The 22,407-nt window shown below is 35.9% G+C and overlaps 2 protein-coding genes across 2 annotated transcripts in view; both read right to left on the bottom strand.

Moving 5' to 3' along the window:
- The window catches only part of LOC138713175 (uncharacterized), a 33,232-nt gene extending 11,064 nt beyond the window's left edge, over positions 1-22,168 (bottom strand). The window contains exon 1 of the mRNA XM_069845050.1: positions 20,260-22,168. Within this exon, the coding sequence (XP_069701151.1) occupies positions 20,260-20,765 (506 nt within the window). The 5' untranslated portion in view covers positions 20,766-22,168. The remainder of the gene's footprint in view (positions 1-20,259) is intronic.
- Positions 1,849-12,548, bottom strand: LOC138713176 (uncharacterized). The gene is made up of 2 exons (XM_069845051.1): positions 12,251-12,548; positions 1,849-7,278 (listed from the first exon to the last, which is right to left on the bottom strand). Exons 1-2 carry the CDS (start codon positions 12,426-12,428, stop codon positions 6,644-6,646), a joined length of 813 nt encoding a protein of 270 aa, XP_069701152.1. The 5' UTR covers positions 12,429-12,548; the 3' UTR covers positions 1,849-6,643.
- Positions 22,169-22,407: the final 239 nt, after the last annotated feature.

Here is a 22,407-nt window from a genome sequence, read left to right as displayed (position 1 = left end):
TTCTGTCATATACTTCAGCGCTCCACGATTGTGTTCTGTTTGCAAATCACGTAAGCATAAGCATGAAAGTTTGGAGTTTGCGAACTTTCATGTTAACGTCTTACGGTAATGTTTATGTCAATGCTTATATGAATCATTGTGAATGATCCCATTTGGTAGCCTGCACGCAAACTTCTGTGTTTATTTATGGTTATGTTTAATTTTCATTGTGAATGAGCCTTAATTAAAATGACATTAACATTTGTTTACAAGAAACTATACAGAGACCTTGTATAACCCCTGATATCACACGCACGTACACACACTTTTAAAATATATACATAAGCGTAAAATTTCCTCAATATATCATTAATCAAAGCAATCGTTAATTTATAATAGTAATAACATTAATTGACCTAAGAGAACCAGAGTCATCTCTGAATTCCACTTTGGCAGTATTTAGCAGACACATCATTTACAAGTCAGTGGCTAAGTTCTGCTAAGGACCCAGTATCGTGGGGTATAATGCTTTACCCTTGTCCAGGGTTACAAAGACAACAACGGCAGTGAAGGCACTGAAGAGAATTTTTGGGGTGGCGGAATTGGCACCTCTCCTTAAGGATAATATTAAGGACCCAAACCTGGGGTAACATGGGCGAAGCCCTCAACAGAGAAGTTATTATATAACTTTAGCAGAAGAGCCAACTCTCGTTTTGGGACTAATACTAATGATTGCCATGACTGATAGCTGAATAGATGGCAGCCCCATCATCAGTCTTGCTCTGCTTCACACTGGTAATGTGCTCAGAGAAAAACTTTATATACTCCATTTCTTCAAGGAAATTGCCAAACAAACACACACACAACAACCAATGCTGCAAATTCAGATTGTTTGTTACTTTATTAATTATTAGTAAAAATATATTAATCTCAATATTCTCAGTTCAATTAGTATGTTTTAAGAGGCACATTTCTCTTTATAATAAAAAAAACTAGGAAAAATGGATAACACATTATTTTAGTATTAGTATTTAGTATTTATTTAACCTGGTAGAGATAAGGCCGTCAGGCCTTCTCTGCCCCTCTACCAGGAGATTCCAACTATAATATGAAGAATAAAATTACAATTAGTATTAAATTTACAATTACAAATAAAATTACAATTAGTATTAAATTTACAATTACAAATAAAATTACAATTAGTATTAAATTTACAATTACAATTACAATAAAAATCTAAGTACGAAAAGATTACCTGACTAATTAAAGCTATATAATTTATCATAGAAAAACAAAGAATATTTTATATTTACTGAATTACAAATTAAACGTAGATGAAATGATGAGTGATGAAATTACTGGATATTGAAACATTTTGTGATAGACTAAGGAAACTATTTACAAGAAATCAATTACTGACCAAGTGCCTAGCAAGTTTGTGTTTGAATTCAATTTTATTTCGACAGTCCCTGATGCTAGCAGGTAGCGAATTCCAGAGTCTTGGCAGGGCTATTGTGAAAGAGGATGAGTATGAGGAGGTGCGATGGGATGGTATTCTTAGTATTGTTTCATGACGAGAGCGTGTGTTCAGATTATGGTGGGAAGAAAGGTAAGTGAAGCGAGACAACAGGTACGAAGGAATAGAAGAGTTCAAGATTTCGAAGAGAAAGAGAAGTGAATGTAAATTTCTTTTCTTATCTAGTTTAAGCCAACCTATTGCTTCCAGGGATGGGGTAATATGATCACATTTACAAACATTGCTTACAAAACGTAGACACAAATTATGAGCACATTGAAGTTTCGTTTTGTTGTCGCTGGAGAGGTCAGTCAGTAAAATGTCAGCATAGTCGAAATAGGGAAATACAAGTGTCTGCACAAAGGACTTTTATTATAACATTACAAATTTTGATACTACATAGTAAATTGTGATATTATATATTTTAACTATTTTTATTACACATTTATGTACATATTTGGAGGTTAATATTACATCCGGACTCTAATAAATATAAGTATTATAAGCAGTGCTTTTTTCTGCTGGAACAGCATTCTGGCACCTTTTGTTGTATTTTTCACTACAGAACAGAAAAATGTGTTAATACCGGTAATTATGTTTTTTTCTTGAACTCAGTTTAAGCCTTGAAAGTCTTAAAGTTGGACAAAAAGGAGGTTAAAAACACAAAATTCACGTGCAATGGACAGGAATCATTTCCCTGTCCACTAATACATTCTACACAGAGTCCAACACCTTTTTCTCCGGAATAAAAGCACTGGTTATAAGTAACATAACCATAAGCAACTAAAATTGATGAGCAAGCATGCATTATGATCAGTGTGCACTGTATCACATGAATATGCTGAAAAGATATAATTCCAACTTTGGCATCCCAATTCGATTTTAAACTCCATCTCCCTTGTTGTTGTTCCACTCAATTCACTGATACAGTATGTTTTATGGAGATCCAGGTGTCACCGTGTTATGCAAAATATTGTACCGTCAATGTTTTTTGCTTCAAACCTAAATCTAAATGCACTAATAACTTCACCACAAATTGTTTCTTTTTCTTGCCTTTACCCCTCATCAGGGCCTTCACATAACTGACAATCGAAGATATCATATCGGATTCTGCACTGGAATGGGAGATTCATCATGTTTCCATTTCAGAAAAATGATGCAGCTGATTTTAATTTAAAAACACGGGGTAATATCCTCCATTCCACCTAAAGTGGTAACTCATTGTCATCGAAGTTAGATATTATATAGTTTCTCTAGAGAATAGAATCACTTCTTAAGGTAAGCGTTCACTACATCGTATCGCACTCCTCGTACGAATCGCACGCAACGGATATTTTAAGTGCAGCGCGTTCACTATAACGGCTCCATCTCATCACCTCATCGGATTCCCCTATCAGCTGTTTAAAACATGACGTCGTAAGATATTGACATTGCTGAAAACAGAGGAGTTGAGGTTAGGTCTATTAATTATGACTGTTAGCGAATAAGAATTTGTAATTGCTTCATGCGTCTCAATTGAACAGGAAGAAACGAAAGAAATATTGGTTACATAATATATATGTAAGAAATGACTTGATTACTGTAATGGGAACACCTCAAATTATATAGTTCTTTGCAATTTTCTACAAGCGAAATAAGTTTTCCGTCTGCCATTTTGGCACGACACTGAACATGGCACAACATAATAGTAACAGTTGACCAATTAAAACTGACTTATTAAAGGAGGCCATGATCGCACGCATAGGAAAAGTTGCTCATCCGAGAAACGTGGATGGATTTGCCAAGAGGCGATGCGTGCGATACGATGTAGTGAACGTGGTTACATAACAATTACAGCAAAGATTGTCTTTTTCCGATCTGTGCGATTCGTCCGATAAGTGCGATACAATGTAGTGAACGCTTACCTTTAGGCTACGATCACACCGAAGGGGACTTTCTTAATGCATGGTGTTTGTAAGGATAATAAATTTACTTTAAATGACGGTGTGTTTTCTCGACAAAATTTATTCAAAACTCCTTCATTTGGCTTGGGGAATATGTAAAAACTCTCAAACTGAGCAGAAAGCAATAATAAATAACTCTAATCTTCTCAGAGTCGTTCCCCTGTCACTTATCTATCCCGACATCTAACCCACTCTAACCTTATCACAGTCCCTGACCTCAAGTCACTTATTACAGTTTAATACAGCATCAAAAGGGCAAAATGGATTAATTTGTCGTAACTCACAGTGCATAGGCAATATCACTAACATCACATTACATCATACACAACATTTATTCCAACATCTGCCGAGTTAGCTCTGTGGTAGCACGTCTGCCTCTAGACTAGCTGACCCAGGTTCGATTCCTGTTAATAGTGATTAGTCTGTCAGATGGGGACATTAAGCCTGGCAGTCCTCTTGATGCTATTCGACAAGAGTAGGCTATGTGCCGGCACCAGGTTTCCCCTTCTCCCTTCGTCGCCTTATCATCATCCTCACCCATTCCCTACACTACACTTACACATACACATACATTCCTCCTATACTACACAGAGCTCTTTACAGATACACATCATGTACAGTGTGGTCCGATGAAGTGGTGTACAAATTGAAAATGGGTCACAGTCCTGCCATCAATCCGGAATATATGGAACCTGAATCATGCAAGTGAAGTGGATAAGCATTAGACACACACACACACATTTATTTCAACAGGTTCACTTAACAAGTGTTTCTAATGTTTGAAGTTTAAACGGAAGGAACATAAATAATTGTTGAGTTGGAGAATGAATGAAGGTATGTAAGAATGTAATAAAGACAGTGGCTGGTATGTGAATTAAACCTGTCTTACAAAAATAATATTAGAACAGTAGGAATTGATTTGTGAATCAAATGCAAACCAATCTCTAATCATAGATGACACATGTGCATTAAGAAAGTTTTGCCATTGTTTTCTGCATGTTATTTACAACATAACCTATACGAGTGTGTCTTAAATATCTACAATCAATTGTAGTTTAGTACTGTTGTCTTCGTATAATTGCCATTTTGCAGGAAGAATACTAGATATAAGCACGCATACTATTCTAAATTTTTACTGCATAATTTATAGCATAGCCTACTATTATTTTTTATTCAACAGCTTAACATTTGATTCTCTGGATATGTCTTGTCAAGCTAATTGTATTTACTTTATAATATATAGCATAGAAGAAGTTAATGTTTCTATTTTGGTTAACTTTTAAAACAAAATCCACAGTTTGTGATTATGATGAGTATGCTCTTGATAAAGATTAACGCTATACTTCAGAATACTGCATAAGTACTTATGTAGCAAGATTGTGCAAATTGAAGATAATTTTAAAACGTTTTTTATTGATGTACGAGGGTAGATAAATAAATAAATGCAAAAAAAGAGAGGTCGCTTGCACTAAAAATAAATAATTCAATGATGATGTAACAACATAGGATAAGAACTTATGTGGTATTATTCTGAAGTCGTTTCCAGATTAATAATTGTAATAAAATTATTTTCCAGAAGTGTTTTAAATAGAAGTTATGCTAATTCAGATCTGTAATTTTATTCTTTCTGATTTCGGATTCAAACATTTCTAGTGATAACGATATGGAATATATATCCAGTGGGAATGAGTCCATAGGTACAATAACAGCGAATTTATTATTTCCATGTAACCCACCATGTAACAGAGAATCTCTCTCAATAATGTGAAGTATCTAGTCTTGTGTTATTTAGTCGATTAATCAATCAAAAATATTTAATCGAATAATCGAGTCGATTAAAATTAATCGGTTGTAGTTGATATTAATTATTATTTTGTTAATACAAACTCATACTAAAAATTCTGACAATATTTCTCTCTCGGAAAATGCTTACTTAAAAGCACAATAGTACTGTTATTTTCTAACTGTAAACCGGATAGCGTATGGAAAATATTCGCACAAACACTTCAGAAAGAGATGGAGATGTGAGGGTAGTGACATAGTCTACCTCTATTCAAAGTTGAAACACAATGCAAAACCCTTATTAAGTTTTATGGTTTTCCAAGAAAACTTCCACCTTGTCAGCTCATCTTCCTAGCATATGAAATACATACTTTTCTGGGATTCGTCCCTCTCATCCCTTATAAAATAGCCATGTCTACACTGTGTGCAAGTGAGAGTGTAACTATCTTCTTCTCTTTCTAAAATCTGGTAATTCGATTACAATAGGGGCCAGTCTTGTTTCAATCGCTGTACATTTTGCACTTGCATTTTCTGTACTGAGTTTGTATATGAAGGTTGTGTGTTTAGTTTGATAAAGAAAAAGATCAGTTTTCTGTGGTTTGTGAAAAGTGTAAACTCCATTATGTCATATGAGAATTTGATAAGTAAACTCGGTGAAACGTTTTGGATTTAAATTAACGATCATGGAGAAGTGCTTGACAGAAAAAAAGTTTTTTCGTGTTTAATGATGCAGGAAACATTGTTACTAAATGTAGAGCAGGCACTTAATTCTGCGCATGTGAATGTACTCATATGTTTAAAATCATGGATGAAGCAGTATTAACTAGGCGAATCTTCATACTTTTTATTTATGTTTGTCTCAAAAATTCCCGGAGAAATTGACACAATAAATTATAAGCCTCATAATATATTAGTAAGTAATTAAAATAGTTGTTTTGTAATATAACGATACAATATATACAGATATACAACATTTAATACTTATGCTTATCACCGAACACAAGTTAAATTTAACAATAACTGTGTATTACAGTATATTAAAACATTTTTTCAACTCGATCAAAACTCGATTTTAAATTCAAATAGTTAATTGATTAAATACAGTATTTTGATCGATCAACAGCACTAGAAGTATCACAATATTTTAATTTACTTATTCTGTTGTCGTAAGTTCAAACACTTATCTAGACAGCAGTGGTTCCAACTAGTTTGAAAATGCATTTGTACAGCTGAAATCATGTGCATTAGGTGAGGCTGGGACAGTTTGCAAACAGTTCTCAAACCATCACAAACTTGCTGTAAGAATGAACCTAATAACTAACAAACTTCATTGTAAATTTTACCCCATATCTTGTGGGATAAGCCCCAGTCTTACCAAGTCTGAATTCATTATACTACAGTCATTACCTTCCATTTTCTTACATTAGAACTCACTTTCCTGCAGCACTTGCATAATGCGCATGCGTAATTTAAGCTTTTGAGATTCTGGAGTCCTTTTCAGGAATGGAAGTAAACTCATTAGGAAATGATAATCATCATCTACTGCAGTTTCTTCATTATTGGTCATCATTTGCTTTTCTTCATTCAGTAATTCACTTTTCACCGAGTAATCATATGTCCTCTTTCTTGTTACGTGTGAATTTTCAGGAGTCACTTCCAATGTCTTCATAGTCTGTTCCGAAGCACTGATACCTGCTGACTGCCAAGGTTCTTGGCACACAATTCCTGAGTGACTCTCAGCATCAGTGACCACAGAAAACTGAGACGACTCCATATCGGAGATATTTTGCCTTTGTTCTAAATCATCGACTTCTTCACCTTTAATTAACAACATATTTGGGAACCATTCATCTTCGTCATCAGCTTCTGGAACACCGTGTGCACTTTCTGCTACTTGCATAACCTCTTTCAAGAAGAGCATATTTGGAAAATAAACCCATTTGGATTTATACGGAATTAATTCTCCGTCAATACTTCTTGATGTACCCTTGAGTTCCTTCTTCAATTCTTTTCTAAACACATCCCTCAAAATGGTCCACTTCTGTTTTGCAACATGGTCTGAAATATCGTAAAATAAGCAAACTAAGTTTTTAATTAAAAGTAAATTTATAGGCGTAATATTACATTAGTGTACTTTCCAAAAATAAATGTACCGTCATAGCACTCACTAAATAATTTCGGCTTATGCATGTTTGACAACTTTAAGCCAGAAAAGCTTCAAGACCAGCCAGTTCCGCAGAAATATGCCATACTTTCTTTGAAATAGCCTACTGATAATTTTAGAAAAATGCACAAGGTTATACCAACAGTCAAGTATATATGATAGTTTGCTCGAAAATACTGTTTAACTTTTTACAGTAGAACCTCTATTATCCGGTTAATCGAAAAAAATCGGATAATCCATACCATAAAAGATTTTCATAAATTTACGGTCTTGCTAATAAAAACTCTATATACAGACGTTTAACTGTCTTATACTTATACAATGAGTAGCTCGTTTATAAGTCGTGTGTAAATTCCTTACTAATAATCACTACATACGTCGTGTATAACAGTATAATTGTTACACAGCTACGTCATAGTTTCGTCATTACTTCGTTACGAAAGGTAATAGAATATCTGAGGTTCTCTACTGCATCCGGTAGAGCGCTCTAGTGTGGCGTGTTAAATATCGATAGTACAACTGGCTCTAATCGATTACCACACTACATTTTGGTCAAAGAGTACAAGCTACAGCAATATTATTCTAATAATTCTATAATCTTTGGTTTGTTCTTCTGTGGTTACAAGGTAAACATCATAAAATGACAGTCGATACAAACAGCTGTTAAAGGGGCGGCCATTTTTTCCCTATATACAACGCTTAAACAAGGGGTTTCATGTATATAACTACTGCAAAGCAATTCCCATTGTATAGTTACAGCCTGTTTATATGTCCATAGCTTATTCACGGTTTATTAGTAACGTTTTCTGTCTCAACTCTGCGTAAGTCTCGTATAAAAACTAATACACGGTTTATTAGTAAGACTGTTAGTGAATAATGCTTACAATTTCGTAGTTTCCTCTGTGGTCTTGTATTGAACACGCTAGGTAGTGGATCAGAAATTCACTGATATAAGTCTGGTTGTTAACAATGGGATTTTAGGGGACAAGAAAATTTCTTGTAATGGCTATCTGTGGAAAGATAGGAATAGTGGAGGTCTCATATTGTAGATTTAGCCTAGATACTTTACATACACCATCCTTATTATTAGTAAATTGCACATGGTTGTGACTCCAATCTCGTACCGTATTCTGAGATGAGCCACAGTTTCTCGTTTCCCAAAACCACTCAGTTATTTGCGCTTTTTATAGCCTACTTTGCACAACACGATTGCTTTTGATACTCATGGAAGACATTTTATATAGAAGTTATACAGTACGACAACTTGAACAGTAGACCATACTGTGTAAGGGTACAGTCTTGTAATAGCCCTCTCTAGAAAAATAGGCTAAGTTGCTAATATAATGAACAGTAGCATACTCCATATATTTCTGTAGGACAAAAAGCTAGAGAAAGACAGTCGGATAATCTCTCACCAAGAGTTACATATGGCCTAACACTCATATGGGAACACCTGAATAGAAGCAACCTCACGGCAATCGAAGCAGTAAAGGCAAAGTACCTCAAAAGAGTCCTGTGCATATCGAAATACGTATAAGCTGGCAAGGGAGCCATTCTACTTAGAGGAACTGCGACTGCAGCTACAGCTACCATCCACACAGGCATACGTAGAGACAGTGACAGAACTAGAAGAAAAAAGACTGCAAATCTGGAGCGACTTCTACACCACAGACGCGATGACTACAAGAGAATGGATGGCCGCAGGCTACGAGCTGAGACACATGATGACCCGCTTCGCTGTCCATGGATTCCATCACAAACTATGTAGGACAAAGACTTTCCACCTGCCGGCAGAAGACTGCATTTGCGAACTATACCTGAAGAGTTGTGATAGATATCATGCTATGTGGTGCACACGAAGATCAGTCTCTTTGACACGATTTTGCAGCGAGTGATTATTATTATTATTATTATTATTATTATTATTATTATTATCCACCAATCAGTTAATAGGGTGATGGATAATCGGGGTTTTACTGTACTTTTTCTTTCCAGAATGGAGTCCTGGGAAATAGACTACTTCAGTTGACCTAATACTTTTTTTCTTTCCTTTTTTTTCGTGTGTATGGGAGAAGCATAGTCAATAGGAGTACATAGGCCTATGGACAGAGTTATACAACAACAGACCAACCAGTAAAATCACTTTTTAGAGATATTAAGGTCTTAGATGGAATTAATTACAAAGCATAATATTAATGTTGAATAATTTCAAGGGAAAAATTGTTCCGGGGCCGGGTATCGATCCCGGGACCTCTGGTTGAACGTACCAGCACTCTCCGAACTGAGCTACCCGGGAACTCCACCCGACACCGTCTCAACTTTTCCCTTTATATCCACACAACTCGCGTGGGCTGACGAAATGCCAGAGAAGCTTCACCTGAAAGACTAGATTTGCATAATACATACGTCACTGTGTACGTTAACAGAAAACCACAATTCCAAGTCACACAGAGTTTGTGTGCAGTCGATGTGGGTCTCTGGCATTCCGTCAGCCCACGCGAGTTGTGTGGATATAAAGGGAAAAGTTGAGACGATGTCGGGTGGAGTTCCCGGGTAGCTCAGTTGGGAGAGCGCTGGTACGTTCAACCAGAGGTCCCGGGATCGATACCCAGCCCAGGAACAATTTTCCCCTTGAGATTATTCAAATCTGCTTTACAGGAAGCTTCACCTGAAAGACTAAATTTGCATAATATTAATGTTGTTCATATGCAAATGGCTCAAGAGCATGGACGAAAATAAATTCAAAGCAAACAGCCCATTGTTTACCATTAGGGCCTATAATAAATATGATGTAAATTCTACATAACAAACTATGTGCTGGTCTGTTGTAGAATACAAAATTGAGAAAAAACAAGTCAGCAAGAACTAAAATTCAAAGTTGAGAGTAACAAACAAGAAAACATGTCTCCAGGTACTTTTAAGATAGTTTCAAGTATTTGCCTCAGATGACACCAAAATCTCATTATTATTTTTAATTCCTAGTTGTTCTGTTATTGCATATCTTTTCATTCAACAAAATACCTACTTGTTGTAGACAAAGCCTATGCTATTCCTAACTTAGAAAACAAAACTGAAAGTACCAGTAGCCCTAGCCTATTCATATTTCAGCAAAGTTGCAAAAGTATGTGAAAATCCACGAAAGTTCTGGGATTTTGACTGTTCTGTGAAGGCGTTATTCGTTCCTTAAAATAATAACAGTTACTACGTTTTCATGGAGCATTTAAACCGATTTGAATACATTTACCATACTAAAAACGATCTCCCCGATCCCTGTTTTCATGCAATTTTCGGTATGTATTGAAAACGATTTGAATACGAAAGCTGAAGTTTCGAAAGTAGATATGTTGGTTAACATATCATCGACATGTTAGCATGTTGGTCACCCTGTAGGCATTAGCTAAAAATAATGTTGAATTTTCTTAATGAGACACATGAAAACTTAATATTCTGGCTATCAATGAAGAATGGTAATAATGGCTTTTAGGAAAATACAAAATATTATTATAATACTTTTTCAACATACATAATTGTGCTTGCTCTTGGTAAAACGGATGGCACATCAAACAAATGAAGATCGTTCATGCATTTAGTGTAATGAGATCGTTTTGAATATTAATCGCTTTTCATGCAACTCAATCCGTATTAAAAATGATCCGATCCCACTTTTTAGATGTAGGCCTATCGACCTTGAGGCTCAGATCGTTTTGGATCCCCGTTTTCATGAAACTTTCAATACGGTAAACGTATTCAAATACCTATTTGTCAATGATGTCAAACTAAAAATTATTAGCGAAATATATACAGAAAGAACCTAAGTAATGTCATTAATGTAAGGGGGTTATTCCTTGAGATATTCCGAACAAAAACGTTAAAGACAATTTTGCCTCATTTTTGCTTCCTTTTCGAGAAACAAATTGTTTTATATGAATTTCATAGCGTGTTTTGGGAAAGCCATTGATTCAGTTCCCAACATGCTCAATCAATTTAAGAGGGCAGTGTATTATGATAATAAATGATTGCAAGAATTTTAGTTTTGTCCTTTAAATGTATAGAAATTTGATCCAAACAAATGTAGCATTTTAAAATTCCTTTCGAGAACAGAAAACTACATTTGCTCAGATCAAATTTCTGGACATTTTAAGGACGAAAATAAAATTCTTTCAACCATTTATCATCATAATGCACTGCTCTCTTAAATTGAATGAACATATTGGGCATTAAATCAATGACTTTCCTAAAACATGCTATGAAATATTTAATTAAAAAACAATTTTTGTCTCGAAAAGAAAGGAAAAAAACGAACAAAATTGTATTAAACTTTTTTGTTCGAAGTATCTCAAACAATAATCCCCCTGAAATTAACGTTACTTACGGTTCGGCCTATATTTAGCGTAATTCCAGAAACACTGCGTTTACAGCTTTTTCGGTTCCCTTGACCCTTATGTCAACGACTTCTATCTATTGGTGCAAACTTACTTTCAATAAATAGCGATTATGTATGTGCGCTCACTTTTAATTAGACTTTAGTGTAAGAAAACGAATGTTCAATTTTTTTAAACTTATGACGTCACATGGGGCATCGTTCCAGTACTACGTAGTATTTGTAATGTAAACCATAAATATATTAATTTCAAAGAATAATATACTTTAGAGGACGGTTGTTATAATTTATGTGAATTTCAGAGTTGCTGGTTTGCCAACATTGCATTTCAGACTTTTCTGGCTTTAATGTTATCGTACAATACACAGGCATCACCGAACGATGTTATTAAAACAGAATTCAACTTAAATTGAATGTAAAAATAACTCCGCAAAAGGCTCAAGCGTTCTATTTTATAAGTGAGGTTAGGTACGGAGCATACTTACAGTTACAACCCATTACTTCTGCCACTTCAAGCCACAGCTTTCTCTTCAACTCTCGGTTGTAATAAAGTTTGTGTCTATGATCCCACAACGCTTTACGTTCAAATACAAAATTCACAAGTTTCTCACAATCCATGACTAAATGGGGATTGTGAGAATACATCTGGTCGTGTCTGCCCATGTCTGCCTTAAATGCGTGGCAACCGACACGACCCGAAGCGATGCGACTTTATGACGTCACGATCGAAGTGTCAACAACCAGATCCGACTTCGACAGGCAACCACGGCCCCTTTCGTACGTGAAAAGTTGCACTTTAAAGAGCAGTGTAACTGAAAGAATTTTTCAAGTGTGATTTCCATTTCCCGAGAAATGAAACAATTTTCAAAATGTATAATTTCTTTTATCGATCGCTATGTGCACAACTAGAGCCTAAGTGAGTTACACAGACTCCGTTTGTAGCCATATAAATCTGCCGGAATTCCTATTTATAAAAGAATATACTAGGCCTAAATATGCATTCGATTACAAAACTTAACGACATATTAAAAGTTCCACTGTACTTCAACCGGAAATTATTGTTCCGAGTGGCGGCACCAACGTGGGTGGGAGGAGGGGGGGTGAGACTTGGGGACTTCATGGGGTAGTGTCCACTCAAAATTACAGTGGACGCAAAATATCTCCGAAACTGTCTACGCACAGAGAAAGGAGGGCGACATAAGGAGAAACAAATGATGCTTTAATGCGGATTGTTAAATGTGTACGCTAAAACCGTAAACATATGAGGGGCTCACAACCAGAGTGGACCAAGTCCACCAGTGGTCAGTTTGTGGATTAATACAATTTCGGATGAAGAAATCTTAGCTTTATTCATTGCCACAACAAATAAAAGTCCATAACACATCTGTTACTCCACAGAGGGCAGCATTTCCTATGAAAGATGAAGGTTGCTAAGAGTGAGCCAGGAACTTTAATAAGACTCAATTTCTCAGAACTATTCCAGACGGACTTGGTCCTCTCTGGTTGTGAACCCCTCATATACTACTCACGGCTCTGTATAGGGACAGTGAGAACATAATTTCAATTATTTCAGTAATGTGAAGGATTTGTTTTCATAATGCAGACCCTACGGGGCCGTATTCATAGACATTCTTAGCGTGGGCTTTCGGTGGATGATCAGCGAACTAAGGTTTTTCGTATTCATAAACCAGTGTCAGCGATATAATATGATATGAATCCTGTTTAGCACGCTCGTAGCCCGGGCTAGCAAAATGTATATGAACAGCACCCTACATGTTTAACAAACAATTAAGGGGAGGCAAAGGTGAATATTTCAAAATTGCTGGGTAACTTTCGGTGCTGGACCCCAGACTCATTTCACCGGCATTATCACCTTCATATCATTCAGACGCTAAATAACCTAGATGTTGATACAGCGTCGTAAATAACCCAATTAAAAAAATGTATATATATTTCAAAATCCACAAAATTTATCCGATTTGTTTGAAATTGATCATGGATGCTAAGTATGTTATTAGTAATGAACATACCAAGTTTCAACTTTCTAAGTACAATAGTTCTATAAATATTAATAATTTTATAAAACTTTATAGCCTTTGATATAAAATGTTCCATGCACCATATTGTAAGAAATTTTCAATATTTTTTTTTTTTTTATTTATATGTTCAGAGAAGGTATATAAATAATGATAAGTATTAGTTTATTATGGGAATAATATAGTAATAGTTATCTTGGTTTTAATTTCATACTTTAAAGGGAACAAAATCAAAAACTAACATCGGAATATGAAAATATAGTGTATAAAGATAATAAAAATGGAAAAAACCAAATTTTCTCCAGTTTTGTTCAAAATTTCACCTCTGCCTCCCCTTAACAAATACTGACAATAATATTGATTTTGTGTGGACTGAAATGATGGTAGATACTGAAGGACATCTGGATTTCCTGTTGAATGGTGGGATATTGACAGTTATACTGACTATATAGAGGTGATCATCAGTATTTCCGTCAGTATTTTAAGGAGCAGCCATGGACAATGACACTTGTGCTAACACCTCCTAGGTGAAGTACCTATTCAACGAATGCATTACGACCATGTAACACTTCAGTGAATTACACGGGATGCTATCTCAGTCATAGAACTAATCCGATGTCATATGTGAACAAAAATAAATGGAATATAGCACTTGACACACTGTTGGACGTGTTCAAGAAAATGAACTCAAATGCAAATCGTGAAGGTATGGGGAAAAAGATAAATATCTTGCATTCTAATCATCGAGAGGAATTAAAGACGATAATAGTGTTGAAGCACTTAGGAATTGGTATATGACACTCATTATCATGGACATTTCATGCATTTAAATTTCTAAAGAAATGAGAAATTCCTGTTTCTCTCAACAACACAACTTTCAGCTCATATCCTTCTTAACATATAGGCCTATCTAGTCCGCGAACTGAACTTAACCCTACACATCATTCAATTGAGGTAGGTGTCTGCTCAGAATGACAACCTACTGACACTTTATTCTTTTCTCTATACGCAGTGGAGTGAACCTGATTTTGAAATTTCTGTTTGTATATAATAAACAAGTACTGCATTACTAATAAAATTATCATCATTCGGCATTTCTCCAGTTTAATTACTTTCTTTGTTGTTGAATTGATTAGATGATGGTGTCTTTGACTTTTGCATTCAGCAGTTGAACATGTACAATCTCATTATTATAGACCAAAATTATGTATTTTTTATCAATTATATTAGTATTTTTAAAATTATAATAATACCATAGTCTAGTATATACAGTCACGAAGCTTGAGTTTATGAGGGTACTAGAAAAAATAGACTGTGCAGGTACTATTTCGCATTGTCTGCAATGAGGCGATAGTAGCGATCCTAGTGGTTAGCAACTATCTATGGATGCATATTTACTACGTATTGAGCTTCGTGACTGTATATAATAGACTGTGATAATACGTAGTGACAAACAGTTGATTCGGTTTCCTTTTGCCAAAGAGCTCACAATGAAGATATGTTGTTCTTACAGTGATGGTAAACATTTGCTCATTTTTCAGAAGATATTAATTTTGGGATCCATATTTGTAGGACTTTTATTTCTTGTTTTGATGCATACTACCCCCTCTCTAAATATTGGAACGTCCTTTTCAGAATACCCTGTATAAATAGTCAAAAATTATCATACATTACATTTTTTCTGTAATTGGTGGCAGGCTAGCTCAGTTGGTAGAGCAACTGGCTATAGACTGAAAGGTCCTGGATTCAATCCTAAGTGATGGTGAGATTTTCCTCATTGCCAAACTTCCAAAACATTCCCACGTTCACTCAGCCTATCAGATTGAGCACTGGATTTTTCTCGGGGCAAAAAGATGGTCAGAGCATGATTCTCACCACATACCTCATTCCAGTACTGCGGTCATGAAAGCATGGAGATCTACTTCCATGCCCCCATGCATCTTCATGAGATCTAAAGGGGAAACGTTTACTTTTTTTACACGACTAAAAATTTACAGAAATACAATCTCTATTTCTGAAACCATCTTAACTATGGAAATTGAGCAACTAATCTTCTCGCCTTACATGCATTTGTACTTTTGTGTATGAAGGTTTAGAAGTAATGGACTGACCTTTTTCGTAAGTGTGGTGGATATACAGGACGCCTGCCTAACTTGGTTATCGCTGCTTCTGCTGGTGATTTGTTTGTCTGCGATGCCAGTCGGAACAGGGTGCTACGCGGCACATTGAATGCCTTTGAAGCTTTTTTAAATCCCATAGACTTCCTCCGTACTTCTATTATTGCATGTTCCATATCGGCCACCTTCCAACTCTTGCGCTTTGAGTCGTCATGATTTGGTTTACAAGTGAACATGTTCTGTCACAAACAAAATAAAATCACTGCACATTCATCTCATATCATAGTCTCAGAATAAACAAACCTCATTAATGGAACACCTGAATATCTTTGATCATAGGCTACTTTAATCAACATCGTAATTTTTATTTCTGCCACCATTATCATCTCTTCCTCCTCTTCATCATCAGACTAGGATTTCTATGTAATTACATACCTGTTTTTTCTTTCATTAGCTACAGTTTAAATTTTGTCATATGTTTATGAATTAGGATATTTGGAGTGATTTAAGGCATATTTTATTTTCCATATTTGTCCACATTTCCGAGTATAGTACATATTTTTACATAACTTATTTCAGGAAAACTCACAAATCTTTACATAATTTAAGATTTGATTTTAAATATTTTCCATATTTTATGGTTTCAAAGTTATTGTTGTCAGAAAATAATTTAACATTTAATTTACGGCTACAAAACGGTATTTGCCGAATACAGAGGGAGAGCCATTAATCCTTCCCATTGAAGGCTTTAAGGAACCAATCTGGACAAATACCCAATGTCCCATCCCTACCTTCCCATGGTGCAGCTGTTAGTAGGCATAATTTTACAAGCTGAACTAAAGGGAGGGGCTACTCATCAATTAGCACTGGTCAGCTTGATGAGTTAATGACCGAATTTGGTATAATTTTTCTCTACACTTACTTACTGGCTTTTAAGGTACTTACTGGCTTTTAAGAAACCCGGAGGTTCATTGCCGCCCTCACATAAGCCCGCCATTGGTCCCTATCCTGAGCAAAATTAATCCATTCTCTATCATCATATCCCACCTCCCTCAAATCCATTTTAATATTATCTTCCCATCTACATCTCGGCCTCCCTAAAGGTCTTTTTCCCTCCGGCCTCCCAACTAACACTCTATATGCATTTCTGGATTCGCCCATACGTGCTACATGCCCTGCCCATCTCAAACGTCTGGATTTAATGTTCCTAAATAATTTTTCTCTATTCAATATCTAATTCTCTCTTTACCCTTTCCTATCCAGTCTTCTGACTGAACTCTTACTTTCTTCGACCCCGACAGTATTAGAGCATTCAAGGCCTAGGGGTTCATTTCACTTTCCTTCCTACCCTTCCTACTTTTCTGTTCCTAGTGCTGACCTGCTATGGCACTAAAATCGTCCTCCAGTGGCTTAAGGAGGGAAAGCTGGTGATCAACAATGGACCCGTCGACCAACAGCAGGTATGGTCCTCCAGACATTCTGGGGGTTGTGTGCGAATGAAGTAGCCACCAAAACATTAAAATATGGTGTTCACTTAAATCGGCTACAACTTGCCATTTTCAATCAAGAAATGGATTCAGAACATCTCAAAATTTGTGCGTCAGTGGCTAACCATGACAATATCTTTGAAAAATATTGGAGCACAAGAGGTCAAATGACTTTACTGTCAAATGCCTGGCATTAGAAAACAACAACAACATTTAATTTACCAGAATCAGCATTTTAAAGCTGGATATTCTAGTATTTCTATGAAATGTGGAAAGTAAGTTCTGCTATATGCACATTCTTTTCTTTCTTGCTGGCTTTGGCCTTGTCGCTAAACCCACTATGACAAAAGGATTTCTTATATGACGGGTACACAGGAAAAACGATCAAGGTCCATCAAAAATCGAAATTGAGTTAATAATGCTATCTTATAGTGGAAAGGAAGCACTATCATGTGGTCTAGCTAGTAATAAGAAATCATCGTTCTTGACATTCCACTACGTCAATTTCTATTAAACACACACATAACTATTAAGTGCTTAAACTTTAAAATTCGTTTTTCTCGAAACTGTCTAAAATGGACCTTGATCGTTATTCCCGTGTACCCTTCATATGTGATCACTGCATGTAGGTCGCCTCGTCAAGTAAAAAGAAGTGTTCGAAACCACTGTAAGGAGGTCAAAGTCCTTTTACCATTGAAAGATGGGTGTTCAGGTGTAAGAGCTTAGCTTTATCATGAGACGTAACAGGTTCTGCTTAGTAGCTCACGAACCGTCAACAGTCGTGTATGAGTCTTCAGTGTGGCTTATATATTTGTTCATTTAGTGTGTTAAGCAGTTAAAATGCCACCAGATGATAGGCCTAAGTCATCTTATGCAAGTAATTTTCCGAATGAACAACTATCAACAGATGGTAAAGTAATTTTCTGTAATGTCTGCCAAAAACAGTGTCCAGTTCTCAACGATTTCTAGTGCAACAACACATTTCGACAGAAAAACACAAACCCAACAATAAGTTAAAAAGCAAGGAGAAACAGATGTTTCTATCACATATGCAACTGAATAAGAAGAGTGACTTTTACCAGGACCTTTGTTGAGCCCTTATTGCTGCAGATATAACATTCTGCAAAGTAAACAACCCATGCTTTAAGGAGTTCCTGAAAAAATACACAGTCCAGAGTATACCAGACCAGTAATATTGAAGAACTACCATCAACCAATCTGGAGCCAGACAGGGATGGTGGAGTCGAACACTATGCATGCATTTTGAAAAAATTGTTTTACGTCATAACAAATAGTTAGCAATTATAATAAAAATCGTTAAATAGTATGAGTGTTAAACGATTTACAACAATTGAATTTTTAAACAATTCCTCTCGAAATTGATAGAAAATGTTAAAACAATGTGTGTGTGTGTGTGTGTGTGTGTGTGTATCTAATGCCTACCTACTTCACTTAGGGTACGTGATTCGGGTTCCTAAGAACCTTATTCTCAAGCACCCTTAACCTCTGTTTCTCTCTCAAAGTGAGAGTCAAAGTTTCACAACCATACAGAACAACCGGTAATATAACTCTTTTATAAATTCTAACTTTCAGCTGGATGACGAAAGCTACTCAACCGAATAATGAAAGGCATTTCCCATATTTATTCTGCATTTAATTTTCTTCCGAGTGTCATTTATATTTGTTACTGTTGATCCAAGATATTTGAATTTTTCCACCCTTTGAAAGATTTTTTTATTTTAGTAGGTTATTTTATGATGCTTTAATCAACATCTTAGGTTATTTAGCGTCTGAATGAGATGAAGGTGATAATGCCGATGAAATGAGTCCGGGGTCCAGCACTTGCTCATATTGGGTTGAGGGAAAACCTTGGAAAAAGCTTCAACCAGATAACTTGACCCAACCGGGAATCGAACCCGGCCACCTGATTTCGCGGCCAGACGCGCTAACCATTACTTTCAAATGATAAATTTTCAATTTTTATATTTCCATTTCGTATCTAGGCTTAGCCTACTATGTTCTGGTCACGAGACATAATCATATACTTTGTCTTTTCGGGATTTACTTCTACTTCCAAACTTATCTCTTTACTCGCTTCTAGTAAAATTCCTGTTTTTTCCCTAATAGTTTGTGGATTTTCTCCTAACATACTCATGTCATCCACATAAACAAGAAGCTGATATAACCCGTTCAATTCCAAACCCTTTCTCTTATCCTGGACTTACCTAATGTCATATTTTACAGCAATGTAGACAAAATAGGAATATAAAAATTGTTTTATTATGTAAAAAGTTCTTGTAAACCACCGTAGACTGCAAACAGTAACCTTAAAATTTGTTTGTATCAGTTCACAACTATTTTTCAAATAACAGGGACTTAGTAGATAAAATATGGAGCTCTAAAACAGTGGTTCCCAAAGTATGGGTCACAATCTCCTGGTGTGGGAGGGGGGGGATCGTGTAAGGAGCTGAGGGGGGTAGAGAAATAATTCACAAGAAAATGAAGCCTTATTAACATACATTTATATTGCAGCTATTTAGAATTAAAAATTAGGTTTGCATATTCCGATTCTCCTCTTGTAGGTACCTATCAGTGCATTAAAATTTCTGCTCTTAACTGGGAAACTCTTTTCTACATGTTACCCCACAAAAGCGTGTGATATAGAAATATTTTTCATAATTTATAGCGAACCCATGTCTTCATAACTTTTACTGAGAATACAAATAAAATTGCTTGGTAGTACGCTACGCAATAACCTAAGCTTAGTTAATCCTACTTAACATTACCTAACTAGAGATAGTATGAAATCTTCGCAACATATGTGTAAGCTTCTTCACGAAAAAATACAACCTACCTTTCCGAGTGTCTAACCAACCCATCGCCGGGAAGATAAATTTTCCTTTTTTGAACAAAGAGTCCATTACGCCTCATGAACCTCTCCAGCCAACCCCTGCTGAACTTGCATCCACCGTCCGTTTCGAGATCACTCGCAAGTTGTTTCGCCTTCATTTGACACATTGCTGTTGAAACTGCATTCCCACGCGCTGTGGTAGCATGAATATATTGTACTAGAGCTTTTTCTAGTTCAGGATATTTTTCCTTCTGTCCTCGGAATGTACATTGATTGCTACGTCCACTTTTTAAACTGTCTTTCATTCGTCTCCAACTACGCACACAGGATTCGCTAACACCACACTTCGAAGCAGCTGCTCTATTTCCTATTTTATCTGCTTCAGCCACAATACGAAGTTTTTCACTGAATGTCAGAGTTCGTCTTGCCACTTTAATTTCTCCGCAAGAAGTAATGATTTCATTATCTTCTCTCACTATATCACTGAGTGTTAAAGCCTGCCCAGCCATTATAGTAATTATTAGCTACAGAATTTATTTTACCAATTAAATGTCAATTATTTACGTAAATTCTTACATCCAAGCTTTCCAATTTGCACTAGCAGTAACGACCATAACCTAACATAAATCGTATGACACACGAGTTAAATTATGTTGCCTCTCTTCACGACATAAATAACTGTAAATCACACAATAAACAAAACATACAACGTACAATACTCATCAAATCACACAACACAATATCTGAAATGTTGTACTTATCAACAGCCCAAACACCACAAATTTTCCGCGAAAGAAGCCTGCGTGAAGCAAAGCAAATCAATGTGGCCAATTACTGCTAACTAAAAGTTTCTAAATTGTAAGTCGCTAAATCAAATTTACCTATAATATCGTGTCATGAAACTTGACAATGTATTGTTGTGCCCCCTTATGAGGTATTATTAGTTTAACATCCCCTAAATTTAGCGTTTTTTTACAATGACCAGAGGGGGGTGAAATTCTGAATTTTATAATACGGGTATATTTATGTACTATTGGCGACACTGACTGTTACCTTCGCCATCTATTCATAGAATAACTTACGAAGCGACACTTACACGAACACGTTATCGCATATTATCATTAGTGGAATCAGGTATATCTAACGCACGATTTTATGAACATGTAAGCTAACTTTCTAACTACGGGATAGGTGCTCGGATACACATCTTGCATATACGAAGGTTAGGTTTAGTTAGTTTAGGTTTTTATTAACCAAGTCCGTGCATTCGGCGCATGCGCAGACAGTCAGGATGATCCTTTCAGGAGCCGCACGTTTAATATGCCTGTTTAAATAATTTCCAGGTCTCTTAAGGTGCATCTACAAGGTTCAATTTTTCATGCATTTACGCATGCAATCTGGGGAAAATACTGAAAGAATCAAGTTGAAAACGAACGTTGAATTAAGATGCATGCAGATGGTGTGTACAAGGTGTGCCGTGTTGAACATCATCTTCACATCTTAATAAATATTAAATATCAATCCAATACTTAGGCCTACTTGATTCTCAAAATTCTGGTTGAACACTCTATAGGCACTCATATTTGCAATAATCTTCAATAAAGCTAATCGCATTTGCAGCCATCTTCAGCTTAAAAGGTCCGCCATTACCAATCAAAACAATTTTCAGTTATTCACGGCCACCTAAAACAACCAGCTGCTCTTTACATGTTGAACGAAAAACGCATAAAGTACTGTCTTCTTCCGACGAGTTTAGTGCTGGGACCTGAGGTATTCTTGCCATCGGTGCGGGGGGATTGCAGGTAGATTTTTTTGTTGCTACAGCCAAGCCGAGCCGAGCCGAGTGGAGTGGGAAATATTAATCGTCCAAAAATATGCAATCTTCAGTTTGTAGTAGTGTGTGAATATTTCATATATATATTGTTTACCTAGGCCTATGTGATTTTGTTACAAATATATTAAATATATTAAATATATTGTTGAAATTTTTGCTCAAACATCTCCCTGATGTTAGCTATGTTAATATTATATGAATAACTCATATTAAATATTTCACCGTTACAAGTCATTTTTAAGGAAACATGCTGTGGAAAATGGGTCAACAAGACGAGTAGATATTTTAGCGTACAATGCTGACACTAAACAGGGCAT

Source organism: Periplaneta americana, chromosome 14, assembly GCF_040183065.1.
Source record: "Periplaneta americana isolate PAMFEO1 chromosome 14, P.americana_PAMFEO1_priV1, whole genome shotgun sequence".
NCBI classification, from domain to species: Eukaryota; Metazoa; Arthropoda; class Insecta; order Blattodea; family Blattidae; genus Periplaneta; species Periplaneta americana.
The sequence above is the reverse complement of the archived record's forward strand: the minus strand, read 5'-3'. Positions and strand labels throughout refer to the sequence as shown.